Here is a 16,337-nt window from a genome sequence, read left to right on the forward strand (position 1 = left end):
AAATACGACCTATGTATGAAATGAGTCAGCCCTGCTAGAAATGTTTCTATCGTCCAGGCATAGTAATGGTGCAATTCTTTCACAGATGCTCTGGGAGCTCTTCCTTGCGATCATGCGTTTCTGTTAATGGAAACGCAAACATATACAGCAAGAAGTAGCTGTGTATACATGTCCAAACTTCTGTGTTGCCTTGTATCTTACACTTATCTCAGTGAACTGCATTATGAAAAGCTCTTGGTGAGTGTGATCTCTATTTTGAAAACGGATCCTATTCAGCAGTCATTATGTTATTGGAAAAAACACTATCATGAATATTACAGCCATTTGTCTTTTTAAAGGCAGGTTGTTCGGAGATCTGATTTGAATTCTCTCACCTTGAAACAACACCACATTTCTTTTCTACAGTGTGCCATATCCTTTAAAGAAAAAAGAACCCTACTTTCTTTTTTCTCAGTTTTATTTCACTCCATACTTCAGAGAATTATTCTTCTGATAAAGACAGACTATTTTATATTTTCTAAGCAAATAACAATAGAAGAAACAAACACATTCAACATCCTCACTAAAAGCGACTGGATTCCTGCATTTCTAATACCCCATTCACCAGAGAAAAAGTAGGTGGTTTTGAGTGTGCAGATCTCAGACCATCACACACTGCAGATCCACAAGCATTCCCAAGTATTATTATCCATGCCGTTTCAGTGTTACAGCTGCAGTATGGGGAGAAAAGTTGAGAAAAGTTTGAGAGTCTTGTTTCTGCTCAGTAAATTCCAGTGATCATTACTTTCCCTACACATCCTCAATAGGCCACTTTCCCACAGAGAGAGGCAGAGTCTGCCATAGAAAGAGGAAAACGCCAGTGGGAAGAGGAAGATGCCACCAGGCACGTGAAAGTGATATATACCAACCACAGTATCACCTAAACAAGAACTAAAATACCAGGGCATATGCTTGTTGGTACAATGTGCTTGTCCTTTGACATGATTTCTCCACCTTGCCCTGCTGACATGCTGTGGTTCCTCACATCCCAGCATTCAGGAGTGCACTGGGGCCCAACCATTTCCAGCCTCCACTTAAAAAGATGTTTCTCACTCAGACTTCTGATTGTGAAGCTGCCTCTGTCACTTCAACTCCTGCCAGCCTGATGCCCCCTTAGCTAGCTGGTTTTCTTAGAAAGCACTCATGATTTCAACCTAGTGACTGCTGGCTGCCTGGCTCAATGGGCAAGTCCATTCAGACCTCTTATCTCCAGCTTTAGCAGGGACCAGTTCCCAACAAGCATTTCTAGAAGATCAGGTTTGGCTCAGTGATGACGGCATCAGAAATTCACTGGAGTCCTTCAAATGTTTTTGCTGCTCTCTTCAGCTGTGGAATACAGTCTTAACACAAAAGCTTTAACACAAGACATCTTTTGTCTTAACACAAAATTTAAGCCACAGTTTCAGCATGGTGTGGCAAAAGACTCCATAGGATCCTTCATCAGTGTCCGTGCATTCAGGAATTCACCTCAGGGAATGCTTGGGAAGAGCTCACTGGCAACTTGGTTCACATGGAAAGCATGGTTATTGGCAAGCTTCTGTTCCCTTTATGGCATTTATCTCTTTGAACTGTTATAAAAGCTGTGAGTGGACATGAGATGTTCCTGGTTACACCATGGCCTGTTTCTTATCATACGCCTGTCCAAATAAGCATGAAGCCCAGCTCAGTAACACCTGAAGTTCACTGGGATCTTGAGATGATAAGCAATATAAAATAGTACTAAAAATAAATTCTACTGATAATACATAGGTTTTTTTTGTATATGTGTATATATAGATGTGTGCATGTATGCAATTATATGTGTGTGCATGGAAAAACTCTTAGTATCACTCCATAAGGGCAAACCACTACAGGTCCTTAAAAATGGAGCCAAACTTATTACATGCCAAACATAGGAAATAAGGGCACTAACTAGTTGTTCCTCTGGCACACCATGCAGCTGAAATCTTAATAGGACACTCAAGAACACGTTCAAACAAAAGATTTCAAATAGCAATGAAAACAAACAGCATATATCATAATTTATGGTCATGAACATGCAACTCCTTCACTTATATCATCAATGGTGCAAATCAGTGCAGATCCATTTTATTAAAGCAGTGAGAGTCCACCTCTACCCTGGGGTATTAAAACCTCCTTTAGAATTAAACAAAACCAAACCAGCTGTCAGATCACAGACAGATACTCAGAGAAGCATGCACAAATGATATTACGTAAATATTCTAGTGGCTGCATAGAAGCAAGTTCATGAATATTTGACTCAGAAAAGGTACAGATGCATAATTTTCCTTTGGAACCCCCATTTGCTATATTTCTGTAACAGTTACAAAAATATCCCTGTAAATGGACTGTCACTGTCATATTACTGAAAACTAAAGGATAAGTGCTCCGCTGAGACATGCACATGGTCTCTCCCACCCCTGTGTATTCAGAGCACTCACTATTGTCAGTAAAGCTCCCACCTTCCCTCTAAGGTTCCTCCTCCCATCAGGGAAATATGTGCAAGAAATGGAGGAGGCTGCTAGATGGCATATATTATCCTTCTCCTTTTCTCTTTAATGCTAAATCAGGAAAGTTAATGCAGGGAATAGGTCTAACAGAGCTGGTTGCTAATGACCCTGAGCTGCTCTATTCAGTTGCGACCTGGGTCTAAAGATCCTCAGGGTTTGTGAAGCAAAGTTGCAGCCAAAGGGAGACCTAAGCCAAGAGGTGTGTCCCCCAGGTCCCTGAATTCTGAGCATCTTCCAGAAGTGACTCGGTGCTCCCACCTGTGCTCGGCAGCTTATGAACAGAAGGGAGAGCATACAGCACAACTGCAGCTTGTATACTGAGTGCTAAATTTGTACACATTTTTTCAGATGAAGCTGAAATTATTGTTATAGCACTATCATCCAGAAATGCATCAGGAGTTTGAAGTAACCATATGCCAATGGCTAACAGCTCAGCCAAATATAAAGGAACAAACATGCTTACAAAATGGTGGAAAAACTTATAGGATATTTGTATATCTTTGCCTGAAAGATGTATTTAGTTGTAACAATGATTATATGGATTACCCTGATAAAAATGGAAATGAAGGAAGAGGAAATTACTACTTGTGTTATGGCTTGGTATTAAGTGTAAGCCAGAAGAATAAGTTGAAAATAGAGCTTTTTCCCACTAGCACAGCTTTTTATTCCCTTGATTCATGTTGTCTCATAGTCCTTATTTTAGAAAAGGCAGTTTACTTAGGTTAAGTTTTATAGTTGTGGCTATGAGTTACCTGAAGCATCACATGCTCTTTGCTCTTCCCCCTGCCCCAGTACCGTCTTGTTAACAGAAGCTAATGAAATCAGAAAAAGAAGATGGAGAGGGGGGGTTATTTCCCACATAAGAGAAATATACAGCACTTCCAATCCTTCAGAAAGGATGTGATCTTCATAGGGACTTTGCTGCAAGTCTTGTGTACAGTTTACAACTGGGCTCTGCAAAATGGGATGCTGCTGAGTCTTTGATTTAATGAAAACTTAGAAAGGCAATCCAATTCACTGCAGGGACCACTTTGTTCTTTCATTATGGTTCTTTTTTAATGAGAAAGACGATCGCAAGGATAAACTCTATTTCTCTGAATTTTTACACTAATTACATACAAAGCACCATTCTGGCAGAGCGGGACTTATCTCCTTCAGGCAATACAGTTATCATCTTGTAACCACACTTCAAATCTCCCGTATGAATGCTGGAGCTACGTGTGCTGAATGTGGATCCTGCTGCCCTGGCTAGCTGCTTGAATTGATGAATGTTTAGATATTCAATAAATCACAGGCAAATACTGATACTGCATGAAGTGGCAGAGACAACTCTCGCATTCTGCTTACAGCTGTAGGATCAAGGGTACACTATTTTATCAGAACCATTAACTTCCTCATTGTGGTAGGAAGGGATGGTTGGTTTTGTAAACAGCACTTGAGATGTTTATGTATTAAGAAGAGTCAGACCCATATACTAATACTACAAAGGCCAGTTATCCCTTAATTCTACAGAAAATAGCTGTTATGCTCTGTTTGTGATTCAGCTCACACCCTTAAGAAACAATTTATTATTTGATATACCATAAGGCAATCTTGGCTAGATAGGGAGCTACTTTGCTCGCAAATAAAACTACTGAGAACCACCTTCACCCCTGCGCAATGCTCTGATACTGTGGGCCAAATTTCAAAGCTCGGCGTGTGCTCACTGCCATGGTATCCAAGCACTTCCAGGGTTGTACTGTGCAACGCCTGGCTTTCTGCATGCTCAAAAGCCTTCACTCTTTTACCCATAACATCTGTGCCCCTATGTGAATCTGTGGTACAAATACAAATACATATAACGGCAGCTGCTGAGATGGGGATGCAAATCAAGCAGCAAGCTGCACGAGTGTTCAAACTGCACTTCCTCACAGCTTCCTCGAGCCTGCCAACTCATGCCTTTAGTGACAAGGTTTATCTTCTCAAACAGGTACTCACAGACCTGTGTTCAGATTAGCACCATGTTTGAAAGGCTGGCATGGATCCTGGAAAAGTGTGCAAGGAGAGAGCTTCCCAGGCTCAGCAACAAAATCTAAATCCTGATCCAAACATAAATGCTTGCAAATATGATGCAGATTTGTCCCAAGTCTCAGATTTAGGTGCTGGAATCGTCAAGACAAGCATCACAGTACAAAGCACCAGACTGATCATTTTTTGATTCTGCTGAATTCCACTAGCTACCTGTGATGTTGCAGCTGTAAGCTGAATAACTGCATCACCTCCCATTTTATTGCATCTGTGGTTTCTATTTATGGACTTACTGGCATGGAATGGCCACATCTGGCTAAATGTTCCTATGTACATTCACCTCCAGGGTAAAACTGCCTTATTCTCAAGTGGTATATTGAGTACAGACATTGCCTCACAGTGATGAGGCAGCATCTTGATGGAAACATGGTCCATCACCCAGGACTTCGGCCAGCCTAAAGCTTGGCATCCCTTTTATGCTCACTACACTTAGTGCCTGTAAGGTTTGCTCTCATAAAATAGCATCAGCCTTTGAACCATGGTGCGAATCTGAATGCTGTTTCTAGAAGAAACTGGTTGAGGGCATAAACCTGGCAGCCAGAAACATGACCAGGTCTGAACTTCCTGAAGTGAGAGTGATCTGAGCATCCGTGCGTTGAACTGCCTGATTCGAATCCCCCAGGGACTATATTACAAGGAGAGGTACCCTTAGTTCACATGCACCCTTAGTCCAAATACACTTCTCTGTGTGGACAAGACCTCCCATTTCCTCATTTAGGTCAAGAGGATGGTATGAGATCTCCCTTTTTTTTGTCCTCTTGTCTACATCAGCAGGCACAGGAGAAATGAGGTGCTCCTGTCCTTTTGCTTGATGCCCTCTTGCAGCTTCTTTTGTCTCTGATGGCACAAAGGATACTTCTCTGAGTAGCACAGCTATTTTGAAAGCAAACTAGTAAAACAAGAGGCATCTCCGGACTGAATGAGCTGCATCAGGGATCATGAGATACTACTACAGAGAATGCCTCAGCATGGATGCTTGATTAGGCCTGGCCTTTATTGCTTTGTGGTCATCAGGAGTGTATCAGTGTTTGCATCATTAAACCATGACACACAGCATTCATGCTTAACTGCTGCCACCTGCACCCTGAAGGAACAGTCCTTTCCAATTTTTAATTTATATGTGCTGTGGGATGTACATGATTTATTCCAATGATATGAGGCAAGAGGATAGACTGTGCTGCTTTGGCCAGGATTAATAGAAGGACACATACTTTGTAACACAGGACGCGTGCTGTGGTTTCAGACAGCAGGTGCCTAACCTAACAATCAGGAGCACAGAACTGAGAAATAAAAATACTAGAAAGAAAGGGCTGAGGTTTCTTTTGTGCCTTTACCTGCAAACATATTTTCACTACGTTTGGGGCCAGGATTCCTCTCTGTGAGTGTTTATTTGTGCCTTGCTGAACAGCTGGCAAAGCAAAACACACCTGATGAAAATGAAAATTGACTAAGCCCTGAAATGCCCTGAGATGCCTGGTCCCTTGTGTGGGTGGAAAGGAGCAGCAGGGCCAAAGCAGAAAGCATCTGTCTGCTGTCTAGTGTAACAAGGACAGCTGACAATGAAAAACCCCGAGGACTAAAAAAAACCCCACAACCTCTCCACTAGGAATAGCAAAACAAAACAAAGCAAAAGACAGAAAGGTCAACTCTACTGGTTTTAACCCTACCTTCATATCAGCAACGTGGTCTATCTGGTTTTACCGTCTTCCTACCAGCTACGTGGAATAAGTCACACGCTGTTGAAATTGCATCTGTTTCTGTATTATGGCTAAGAATGCGAGAAGACTTCATTGGACTGGGAAGTGAATTCTGTGGGTTTGAGAAACTATCATAAATAATAGGATCCCAAGGTCATAGAATCATAGAATCATTTATGTTGGAAAAGACCTTTAAGGTCATGGAGTCCATGACCTAACCATAAACCTAACACTGCCAAGTCCACCACTAAACCATGTCCCTAAGTGCCACATCTATACATCTTTTAAATACCTCCAGGGATGGTGACTCCACCACCTCCCTGGGCAGCCTATTCCAATGTCTGACAAGCCTTTTGGTGAAGAAATTTTTCCTGATATCCAGTCTAAACTTTGCCTGGCGCAACTTGAGGCCTTTTCCTCTTGTCCTGTCACTAGTCACTTGGGAGGAGAGACCAACACCCACCTCTCTGCAACCCCCTTTCAGGTAATTGTAGAGAGCGCTGAGGTCTCCCCTCAGCCTCCTCTTCTCCAGACTGAACAACCCCAGCTCCCTCAGCCGCTCCTCATAAGACTTGTGCTCCAGACCCCTCACCAGCTTCGTCGCCCTTCTCTGGACACGCTCCAGCACCTCAATGTCCTTCTTGTAGTGAGGGGCCCAAAACTGAACACAGTATTTGATGGGCAGCCTCACCAGTGCCGAGTACAAGGGTACAATCACTTCCCTCGTCCTGCTGGCTACACTATTTCTGATACAAGCCAGGATGCTATCGACCATACAGGATCCAAAGGTCCTCTGAAAACTATACATACAGGAAAAGTTTAACACCCCACTGAATTGTAACCACCTACGCAGTAAAAATAATAAAGGCTCATGCAGTAGAGAACTCACCAGCATTCAGCACTTTACATCAGCAAATTTTTAAAACTCATTTGAAAATAGAGGGAAAATTCAAACACAAATATAACGATTATGTAAATGGGACCGAACAGGAATCTGGCTCTAGTTACACTGTTTTTTTCTAGATGGCTTGCTGTGGTGTCCGTGATGTGATAAGCAAATCCCGAACACCTAATACATCATAATTCTTGCTCCTGTGAGCTTGCTATCCAACACAGAAAATTGCATGTTACAAAAAAGATCCCTGCAATTTGAAGTGCCTGTAAATAGCCAGCATTCTAGTTTCATTTCTCCCGAAGTACAGAATTCCCTCTGAATATGAAAAGGGCTCTTCAAAGCCCAGACAAAAGGACTGTTTGGCTGACCATTTTCATAATAAACATATCCCATGCAGTTTGGCATCCCTAATTAGAAGCCCAGAGTAATTAGGAGAAAGTGCACTGCAGACTGCAAAGCGCAACACAGTAGAGAGACTCTGCAGTGCAACAATAAGAATACCAAAGACCTGAAGTTCATTATTTTTCACTGGTACCAAGCCATGCTCGCTACCGTGTTTTGTTTTTACAACCCAGGGTTAGCCTGGTACCTTGCAGCGGGAGGGCCAGGAGGAGTTGGGCCAGCCTGACGTGCCTTCCCCCGTGCTTCAAGGAGACCACCACCATGCTTTGCAACATTTGCCATGCATTTGCAGGCCAGCATGTGGGCTGGGTTGTCGCCTTAAGGGACCAAGGACAACTTCTGTCTTAGGCAGAGAGGACCATAAAGCTGCTTGGCTGCAGCTTGTGCAGGTTTTGTTCAACACGGGAGGGATAACCGAGCTCTTTGTTCTTCAGCAGAGGCATGAGCATACGTAGGAAACCAAGCAATGATGAAATGCATCTTTTCTAATCAAAATCACTCCCTGTCATCCTCAGTGAACAGAAAGTCCCATATTTCTGAAGGCTTCTAGTTGAAAATGCTGACGGGATCGATGCCTTTCCAGAAGACATTTCATCTCAATGGTGCAACACGTATTGCCCAAGGTACTTTATATCTAATATAGTTTGACCAGCTTAAATCATGTACTCTGTTTCCCAGGCATGTTCTTATGGGCAGTCAACAAAAAAATGTGTTAATATTGAAGAAATTCTGGTACGTCTACCTAAGTTGAGTGCATAATACTAGCTTTGTGTTAATATAACATTGCTAGTGGAATGAAACAGTAAAAAAAGAGACATTTACCCTTTCTATCATTCAATAAACAGCTGACAAGCATTGCAGTAAAACAGACCAACTCCTATAAAGTGCTCTACTTCCCTTCAAGTAGCCTGTTTCAGTCAATTTTGGGAAAGTAGGAAGGATGTTAGGGTAGGGTTATTTTTTTCATGTATCTAAATGGGTTTACATATTTGAATAGCAGATAAATCAGGAATTTACATATGATTGAGATACTGATGTCATAAGCCAATCCTAGATAGAAATGCATAAAAAATGATATTCCAATAACAGGACTGCAATCCTTAATAATCTCACAGGACTCTCTAGCTGACTCAGGGGCACAAATCACATCTGATTATATGTCAAATCTAAGACATTACAGTTACTCTAGGGAAAACTGTATTTCCTTTGACATATGCTATAACCTCATCACTTAGCCTAGAAGCAGAATTCTTTCAGACATACACAGATTCATGAAACCTTTTCTGAACTAGTAAATTATTGCCAGCTCTCAGTAGTGGTGGGCTGAAAATACTCGGTAACTTGTTGCACTAAAATTAAAGGAACAGCTTGCAATGTGGAGTGCTACTTGCCAGAATCTGGCCCTTAAGGCTTTATGGTTCTCTTCTGTTCAAAAGACATCTCTACTGCTCCCTCATTTCTTGTTTTCCAGAACAACAAAAAAATAGCAGTTTCATATTTTTTCTTTTTTTAATGATGTCTAGTAGATGTGTTGTTTTCATTTGTAGCATATGTGAGGTGGCTTTTAGAAGTAATTTATTTTTGGTGGCAAGCTGCTGATGCTTGCACCCATGTTGACTGTTAGTAATTAACACCTTCTGGTCCACTATGGACAATTTCCCACTTACTGCTTTTTAAGGTGTTAAAACTAATCTCCACCAACTCTACATCCCATAGCTCCATTTCACTGATAGGAGGCTTTTCTTCTGATAGCCAAGGCTTTTCTTTTCCTCAATTAGTAATAACACACAACCCAAAGGAGTATCTGGAAGTGTCCTGGCAAGATTTTGTTAAGCAGAATCCTCTGCCAGCGAGGGGACTGAGCTGACATAATATGTGTTAAAACCTTCTTCTCAACTTAAAGGTGTTGCCATGGACAAATACAGGTTTTTGACTGTGAAAACAACAGGCATGAGATGAAGTTACCTCAGGAGAAAGAATTGAGGAGGTCTTTATTACCTATTAAATTTTTGGTTAAAAATAATGTAATGACATAAAATGTAATGACATTCATTGCCTTATCATGCTGCATTAGTGACATTAATTGTATAGCATTGTTCTCATACAAAGAAAACTCATAAAGAATTATATTCAGACCACAGCACTGGTGCATTAATGAGCATTGGCTTGGAAGCTCTAGTGGATCTGTATTTGTGGTTAAGTGGCTACTGGCATCTATGCATGCCTAAGTGTGTGCATTCCTAACTGTGAAGAACCTCTACACTCACCTCTTCAGGGAAATAATAAGTTCAACGTAAATTTACATATAATAAAAAAAAATAAAATTAGCATTAAAATATCCAGAATAAAAGAGGGAGTTTTCTAGATACCGGATTAATGATTTAAATTTAGAGTTCAACTGATAGAAAAGGTGGTTGGATTTTGCATCAGAAAAATCATAGTTTGGCCAAATTCTTTCCCTTTTCATGACCTCTACCTGAGTAATATCCACGTTTTAAGGCTCATGTGGAAATCTCACAAGAACAGATCTCCTTCTGTCACTTTTTATTTCTGGTCATGAGAACAAAATTGCAACAATGATGAAAAGCCTTACTCGTATGGACTTCACTGTTTAAAACTGTTGAGTCCACTTTTACTGCCTTCAAACCGGTTCTCCATCTAGAGCTACAGGGCAAGCTTTTCCGTCTCCCTTTATTTATTTTTTTTTCACCATGGGAATGAAGCTTAAAAGTACTCAGAGATTCTGGCACCTGCAGGACTTGTGCATCTCCTACACTGTCTCATGACATGTTGATTCATTGCAAGGTGGTAGTCTTAATCTTTGCACCCACTAAAGGTTTGTGATAAAATTCTTTTGGAAAAAAAGTCTTGATCCACAATATAAGAATGTAGTGGAAGCTGCTGGTGCCCATGGACTAACTTTAGCTGCTGGAAGCTGGGCATTCACTGCAGAAGGCTTTAGTTAGAAGAGCTCGGGAATCAGGAATCAGGAGCTTTAATCATCTGCTAACTATGATTTTCAGAGACCAGTGCAAATTCTACCTTTTCATTGTCACTCAAGGAGTTTATACGGGGCAAGAAGATGAACAGCAAGGCAAGGCTAAGTCAAAGGGAATCCACAGTAAATCAAAATTTGGAAGAAGCTTCTAAAGAAAGAGGAGTTCCTTAGTCTCAGGAAATTATAGTTTTCAGTCCTACAGTGAATTAAGGGGTTTTTTGGTCACCTCAAGTGACACCTCCTTAGCCAGTACATTCCTGCAAAACCCCTAGAGATGAAGAAAGCAAGCAAAGCAAAAGACAAAGGGATGCAGTTATTTTTGACTACCAGCCAACTTATGATGGTTTGATTTCTGAAGGAGAAAGAGGATAATTTAAGGAATCTTAAATCTTGCATAAAGAGTAGGAGAACCACACTTGAAAAAAAGCCTTCTGATGTTCTCAGCACTCAGAACAGAATCATCCCATATAAAATTAATATCATTATTATGTGATTTCCATCTGTTAACAAAGCCAAACAATTAGAGTTGCTAGAAAAACTGCCTTAGTGGAACAAACACAGATAATGAATTTGAATAAATACACAAGCAAAAAGACAATGTCAGACTCAATCACTTGGCAATATTAAATGCTGAGTAAATGAGTTTGCTGTGTAGTGCTATACCATCCAGCAGGAATGTTATGCTGAGTGCCTGGATCACCACATTCATTGCTTCTGTAGCCAATTTTGTTCTGGATTTTTTTGGACCAAACCATCTTTCTTTCTTTGACAGCTCCTTTTCCAGACTATTCCATTGGTATGCTTTACGTTGTGCTCTGGTTGTTTGTATGGTCTGTATTCAACCGCAGGCCTGTTCAAGCACCTTCCTCAACCGTCCTCACGTGTCCAGAAAATATATTTCTCATATCCCTAACACTTTCCCCATTCGCTTACCAAAACTATCTTACTGGCACAAAAGATAGCTCTGACAAAATCTCTTTAGTCCACCACTACATTTTTAAACAGAGTCAGAAAATTATTTATAAAGTACAGTTTTAATACACATTTTTATATGTGTGAAACAGAGTGCTTGGTAGCATTTTTGAAATGTCGATATATACCAAGTGTCAACCGTTATTCTAAACAAACCCATGTAATGCCCAGCAGTATGCTGGCCCATATATCCTCTCGCAAGCTAGCATTTTCAAAAAAGTAAAATCTATTCAAAAGTCATAGGGGCTTGGCTTCCACAGTATCTAAATCAATCCCTAGAAGGACATTTCTGGAACAGAACTTGTGAACATCTCGGCAATCCTGCACTCAGAAGAATTATTTTTAAACACGGTTCTCCAGAAAGATGCTACTAATACACATTTTAAACTTTTTGCAGAGCAAAGCATGTGGTGATGTTTCCCCCTACACAAACTGAAATACCAAGACAGCTAAACACTGCCTGAGCAATCTCTCCTTATATAAGAGCTGACACTTCCTCCGCAGATTGGTGTTCATTGCTTCTGAAAAATCTCAATGGAGAGCAAGTTTTATAAAATTTAAGTTGTTATACATTTAAGCGCTTTGTGCTGGAGCACAGCTGTATATTTTTGACTGTTCATTTTTTGCATGGAAATGAAGTCCTTGTTGTTTTGGAACACTTTATAGTATTGTATCACAAGACTGTACTATGAGTGAAGAACTTAAGCTTCAGGGTTGTTCCCAAATCATAAAAAGATGTGACTTCAAAGAACGATCCAAAAATATTTGTTCCTGTAAGAAAATGTGAACCTCTCAATATGCTGATAAATGTACCACGGCCTAATACATTTTGTAGTTCTTTTCCTCCATAGAGCCCTTCCCTCCTTATGTCAGGAGAGCCGAGTCAGGAAAGCACATGATACTTTTGCTCTTTTATTTTGCTTCTAAACCACGTGTTCTGTGAAGGTGAATAAATAAAACGACTACAAAAAAATGAGTGGGTGAGAAATGTACTTAAATGCATTCACCTCCCACACCTCATCTGGACATGAAATCTCAAAGAAAGGATGGATGGGCAGGAAAGGCACAAACCCCCCTATATTATACATAGACTGTAGAAACAGAGGATCATTTGATACACAGCACCAAAGCATACTATAATGGATTTCTCACTTTGGAGGTCAGATTGGTTACACAGGCCCTGTCGCAAAGCAGTGGCAGCGCTGTAGAGCTGCTCTGCCCCCAGAGCACCCCAGAAATACAGCACCTCGAATTCCCTCCCTTTATCTCCTACTTCCCAATGGTTAAAAATTGGCTGCTCTTTTTTTTCTAACAATAAGTGAACTATTGAATTGCCTTGATCAGCAACTAGAACTAGCAAGCTCTTTTTTGCTTGCATCTGAGCTCTCCTTAGCCTACATATGCAAAGCATACTAATATTTCCGGGTAAGACATGCAGTAAGACGAGCAAACCCTGAGTGTGTGGTTGTGGTGTCAGTGAGGCAGGTGTAAGAGGAGCATTCCCACGAAAACACTTAGGAAAAATGCTGATATTTCTTTTTGCTTTGCTTTTTGTACCACTATCCTCGGTATCTACTGATTCATTATTTGCTAATGAAGATTTGCTTGTTTTTTTCCAGTTCATCCAATACATATTACTAGGTAATGTAAATATGTAACAAATCTTAATGGGTTATGTGTCTAAATCATGTTGCTTGTTGTTGTTCTGCAAAAGCCTTTATCCTCACTGTTTTCTACAAAACAGTTTCAGAGAGGCACTTACCTTGTCTGACAGCCAATGTTGTTGTGTAGACCAAGAATAGAAGGATATAATTGAGGAAGCTCTGAAAAACAGGTGTGTTGGCATGGAAATCTTCTGACAAATACTTGCTCGTGAGACCAATGCCACAGATAAGGAGGGAGAGTACCTGGCCAAGTGCCACAGACAGCAAGAGATCCCTAAAAGGAATGAGAAAAACACAGACATAAAACATTCAGCCCCCTTGCCAAGGAGGAAACGCTCACCCTCCTCCAGGAATCATGTTCGACAGTGCTAAGACATGGGAAGAAACATGATGTTTCAGTCAATGAGGGACCTGCTGGGTGTAGCCAACATAACGTTTCCATTATTTCTGCTCTTACCATAGGCTTAAACATTGCCCGGACACACTAGCTTTTATTCACGTATTAAACAACAGCAGATGGTACATCTCTACCAGTTAATTTTGCATTTCACATTTCACAAAGGATAAATGATAGTTTAAATCAACCAAAATACAGCACTGCTTCCTTTGAGCATCTTCCCTAACAAAGTATCATTCAGACACAGCAGGAATCACAGCTCTTCCAGGACTTAGTAGCCACAGAGAAAAATCAGAGAAAGGATTTTATAGTATTTCACCATCAACATGAATTTACTGCATAACTTCCTTCCCCTCATTTCATTTCCATTTCATCGTATAAACTATTCTTTCCATCTACTGTGCAGATGTATGTATCTTTTCTTTCATCTTTGCACCGTATACTTCCCCTTCTGTTTGGCAGGAGCGGGAGGTTCCACTTTTTCCCTTTCTGTCTCCTTCTGGTTCTTAAAAATGTGTTTTCTGGTTTGGCTTCTTGCTGTAATCTGTTTTTCCTGGCTTTGATCTCCAGTCTCCTCTGCATTCCCCTATTACAACGTTCCCCATTCTCTCTCCCCACAGGTCTCTCATAGTTGCTCCTTTTGTCCATGTTCTCCGTCTTCCTATAGTTTTCTCCTCCTTACTCAAGAAACTGCTATATCTGAAAGCCCACCCTTTTACAGTGTCTATTATTTTTATATCCTTTCTTCAGTCTTCTCAGGGATATCCTTTTCTCTTCCAACTATCTTTGTCTCTTTTACTCTTCTCTCAGAACTTTATTATCTAACCGCACAGCCCAACTCAGCCCAAACTATCCTCTTTTTCCAATTTTTGTCACAGGATCTCCTGTACCCACAGCACAGGAATATGTGTATTTTTAAATTACCCTTAAGAGGTTTCCCAGGTTCCCCATGTGTCAGTACTTTCATTCTGATCAGGCCTGCTCCATAGCTACACCTTCCCCATGCAGAAGCATGAAACAGAAAAGTGTTGGCCTGGAAGAGGAGCAAGCACAACGACTGCAAGGGAGAGCAAAAGGACATTGGAAAGGGACATTTAGTCCAAGCCCAGCCAGCTGCTGTTGTCATTGTCACCAGGCCCCAGAAAAGAGGAGCTGTAGGTCCCTGGGGGAACCCACGAAGGAGAGGGGAAGGCAAGAGAGGAGCACGCTCTGCAATGTCTCATTAGGCAATTGCTTGGTACAAGGAAAGGGGATTAGGCAATCCTAAGGCAGTAGAGGAAGGAGGGCAGCATTCTGCTCAGCTTTAACAGTATTTCATGTGTGTTCTCCTCTGCCAGACGGTCAAAAAAAAAAAATTGCTTCAAGGCCTGCTTTGCTTTCCCTGACAGATTTCCCTGACCTTGGCTGTGCGTATTCAGTAGCGATGAGCATCTGTGCTCCTGAACAACTTTCCTGGTAAACTCAAGTGTCAAATTTGTTTCCCTTTTTCTCATAAACAATCCTCCCACTAATGTGTCTTGGTGTCAGTCATGGCGTGACTCAACCAACCAGATACTGGAAAGCTCAGGAGGCTGTGTAGTTATATTCAGCTAACATACCTCGCTAACAAACAGCCTGACACAGATAGTAAGAGAACAAACTTTATTGTGCTAAACCCCATGTTTTGACGAGAGACTGCTGGATAAGTAGCAAGTAAGACTCTACAACTGCTGCCTCCACTTTCACATTACTCACTCTACTGTGAAACGTAACCACGGGAAACAAACATACTCCACAGAGATGACATCAGAGTCTGACGCGAATGCTGCCAAAACTATGGACCCTCAGCTCCTGCTGTTGCCTGCTATGCTGTTGACATGGAATGGGAAATTTGAATAGTGACTGCAATTTAAATCCACATATTAATCTTGTAAACTAGTTTACAGTTCTTCATTTAGTTGGATAGTGTTTCCTACATCCTTCTCCTGTAATGAAGTTTCACATAGGGCTGTCCTTTTGCCTACCGCAGTTTTTGTTGTTTTGTTTCATTAGTAAATTAAATGCTTGCAAATCTGTATCTCTAAATGTGTTGCCTGCTTTACACAGGGTGCAGGTGGTTATTAGCTGTTCTCTTATCTCAGCTATGCCCATGAGCGAATGTTGTATTACATCCATTGTGGGACTGCATCTGTTCTGGAAAGAAGCATCTTAGATCCTACTTAGATTTACAGAAAGCTAAATATATCCTCACTCATGAAAGGATTTTCCCAATAATATATTCCTTGCTCCATATGGCAGTTAGCTGTTGGACATCACTAATCACTACATTTTTTCAGACTGGTGGGAAGTTTGATGAGGTCTTATAAAAGGCATAACTTTTTTATCTCATCTCTCTATATTCAGATGCGTCACCAGACCTAGCCCGGCAGTACTGACCTCTGTATTAAAACTCCAACCAACAAAAAATGAAAAACACCAGGCAATTTTTCAAGGCTGTATATGACAACTATAGCCCTCTCCGGCATACATTTTGATTCTGTCATTGCCATTTTGCAATTTATAAAACAGACATTTTTTTCATAGTTGATTCTTTGGCAAGTCATTCAACCACATCTACAAGTGGCAGTTTTCCTAAAGAGTTCAAGCAGCTGTCTACAGCCTTATATATATATAGCCTGTCCTCAGCTTCTGTATTTTACATTTCATAAACTTACAAA

General features: G+C 40.9%; 1 protein-coding gene across 1 annotated transcript in view; it reads right to left on the minus strand.

Annotated features, from left to right (window-relative positions):
• The window catches only part of SLC35F1 (solute carrier family 35 member F1), a 251,369-nt gene that overhangs the window by 93,575 nt on the left and 141,457 nt on the right, over window positions 1-16,337 (minus strand). The window contains exon 2 of the mRNA XM_059835583.1: window positions 13,343-13,518. Within this exon, the coding sequence (XP_059691566.1) occupies window positions 13,343-13,518 (176 nt within the window). The remainder of the gene's footprint in view (window positions 1-13,342; window positions 13,519-16,337) is intronic.

Source organism: Gavia stellata, chromosome 2 (assembly GCF_030936135.1).
Source record: "Gavia stellata isolate bGavSte3 chromosome 2, bGavSte3.hap2, whole genome shotgun sequence".
In the NCBI taxonomy this organism is placed as follows: domain Eukaryota; kingdom Metazoa; phylum Chordata; class Aves; order Gaviiformes; family Gaviidae; genus Gavia; species Gavia stellata.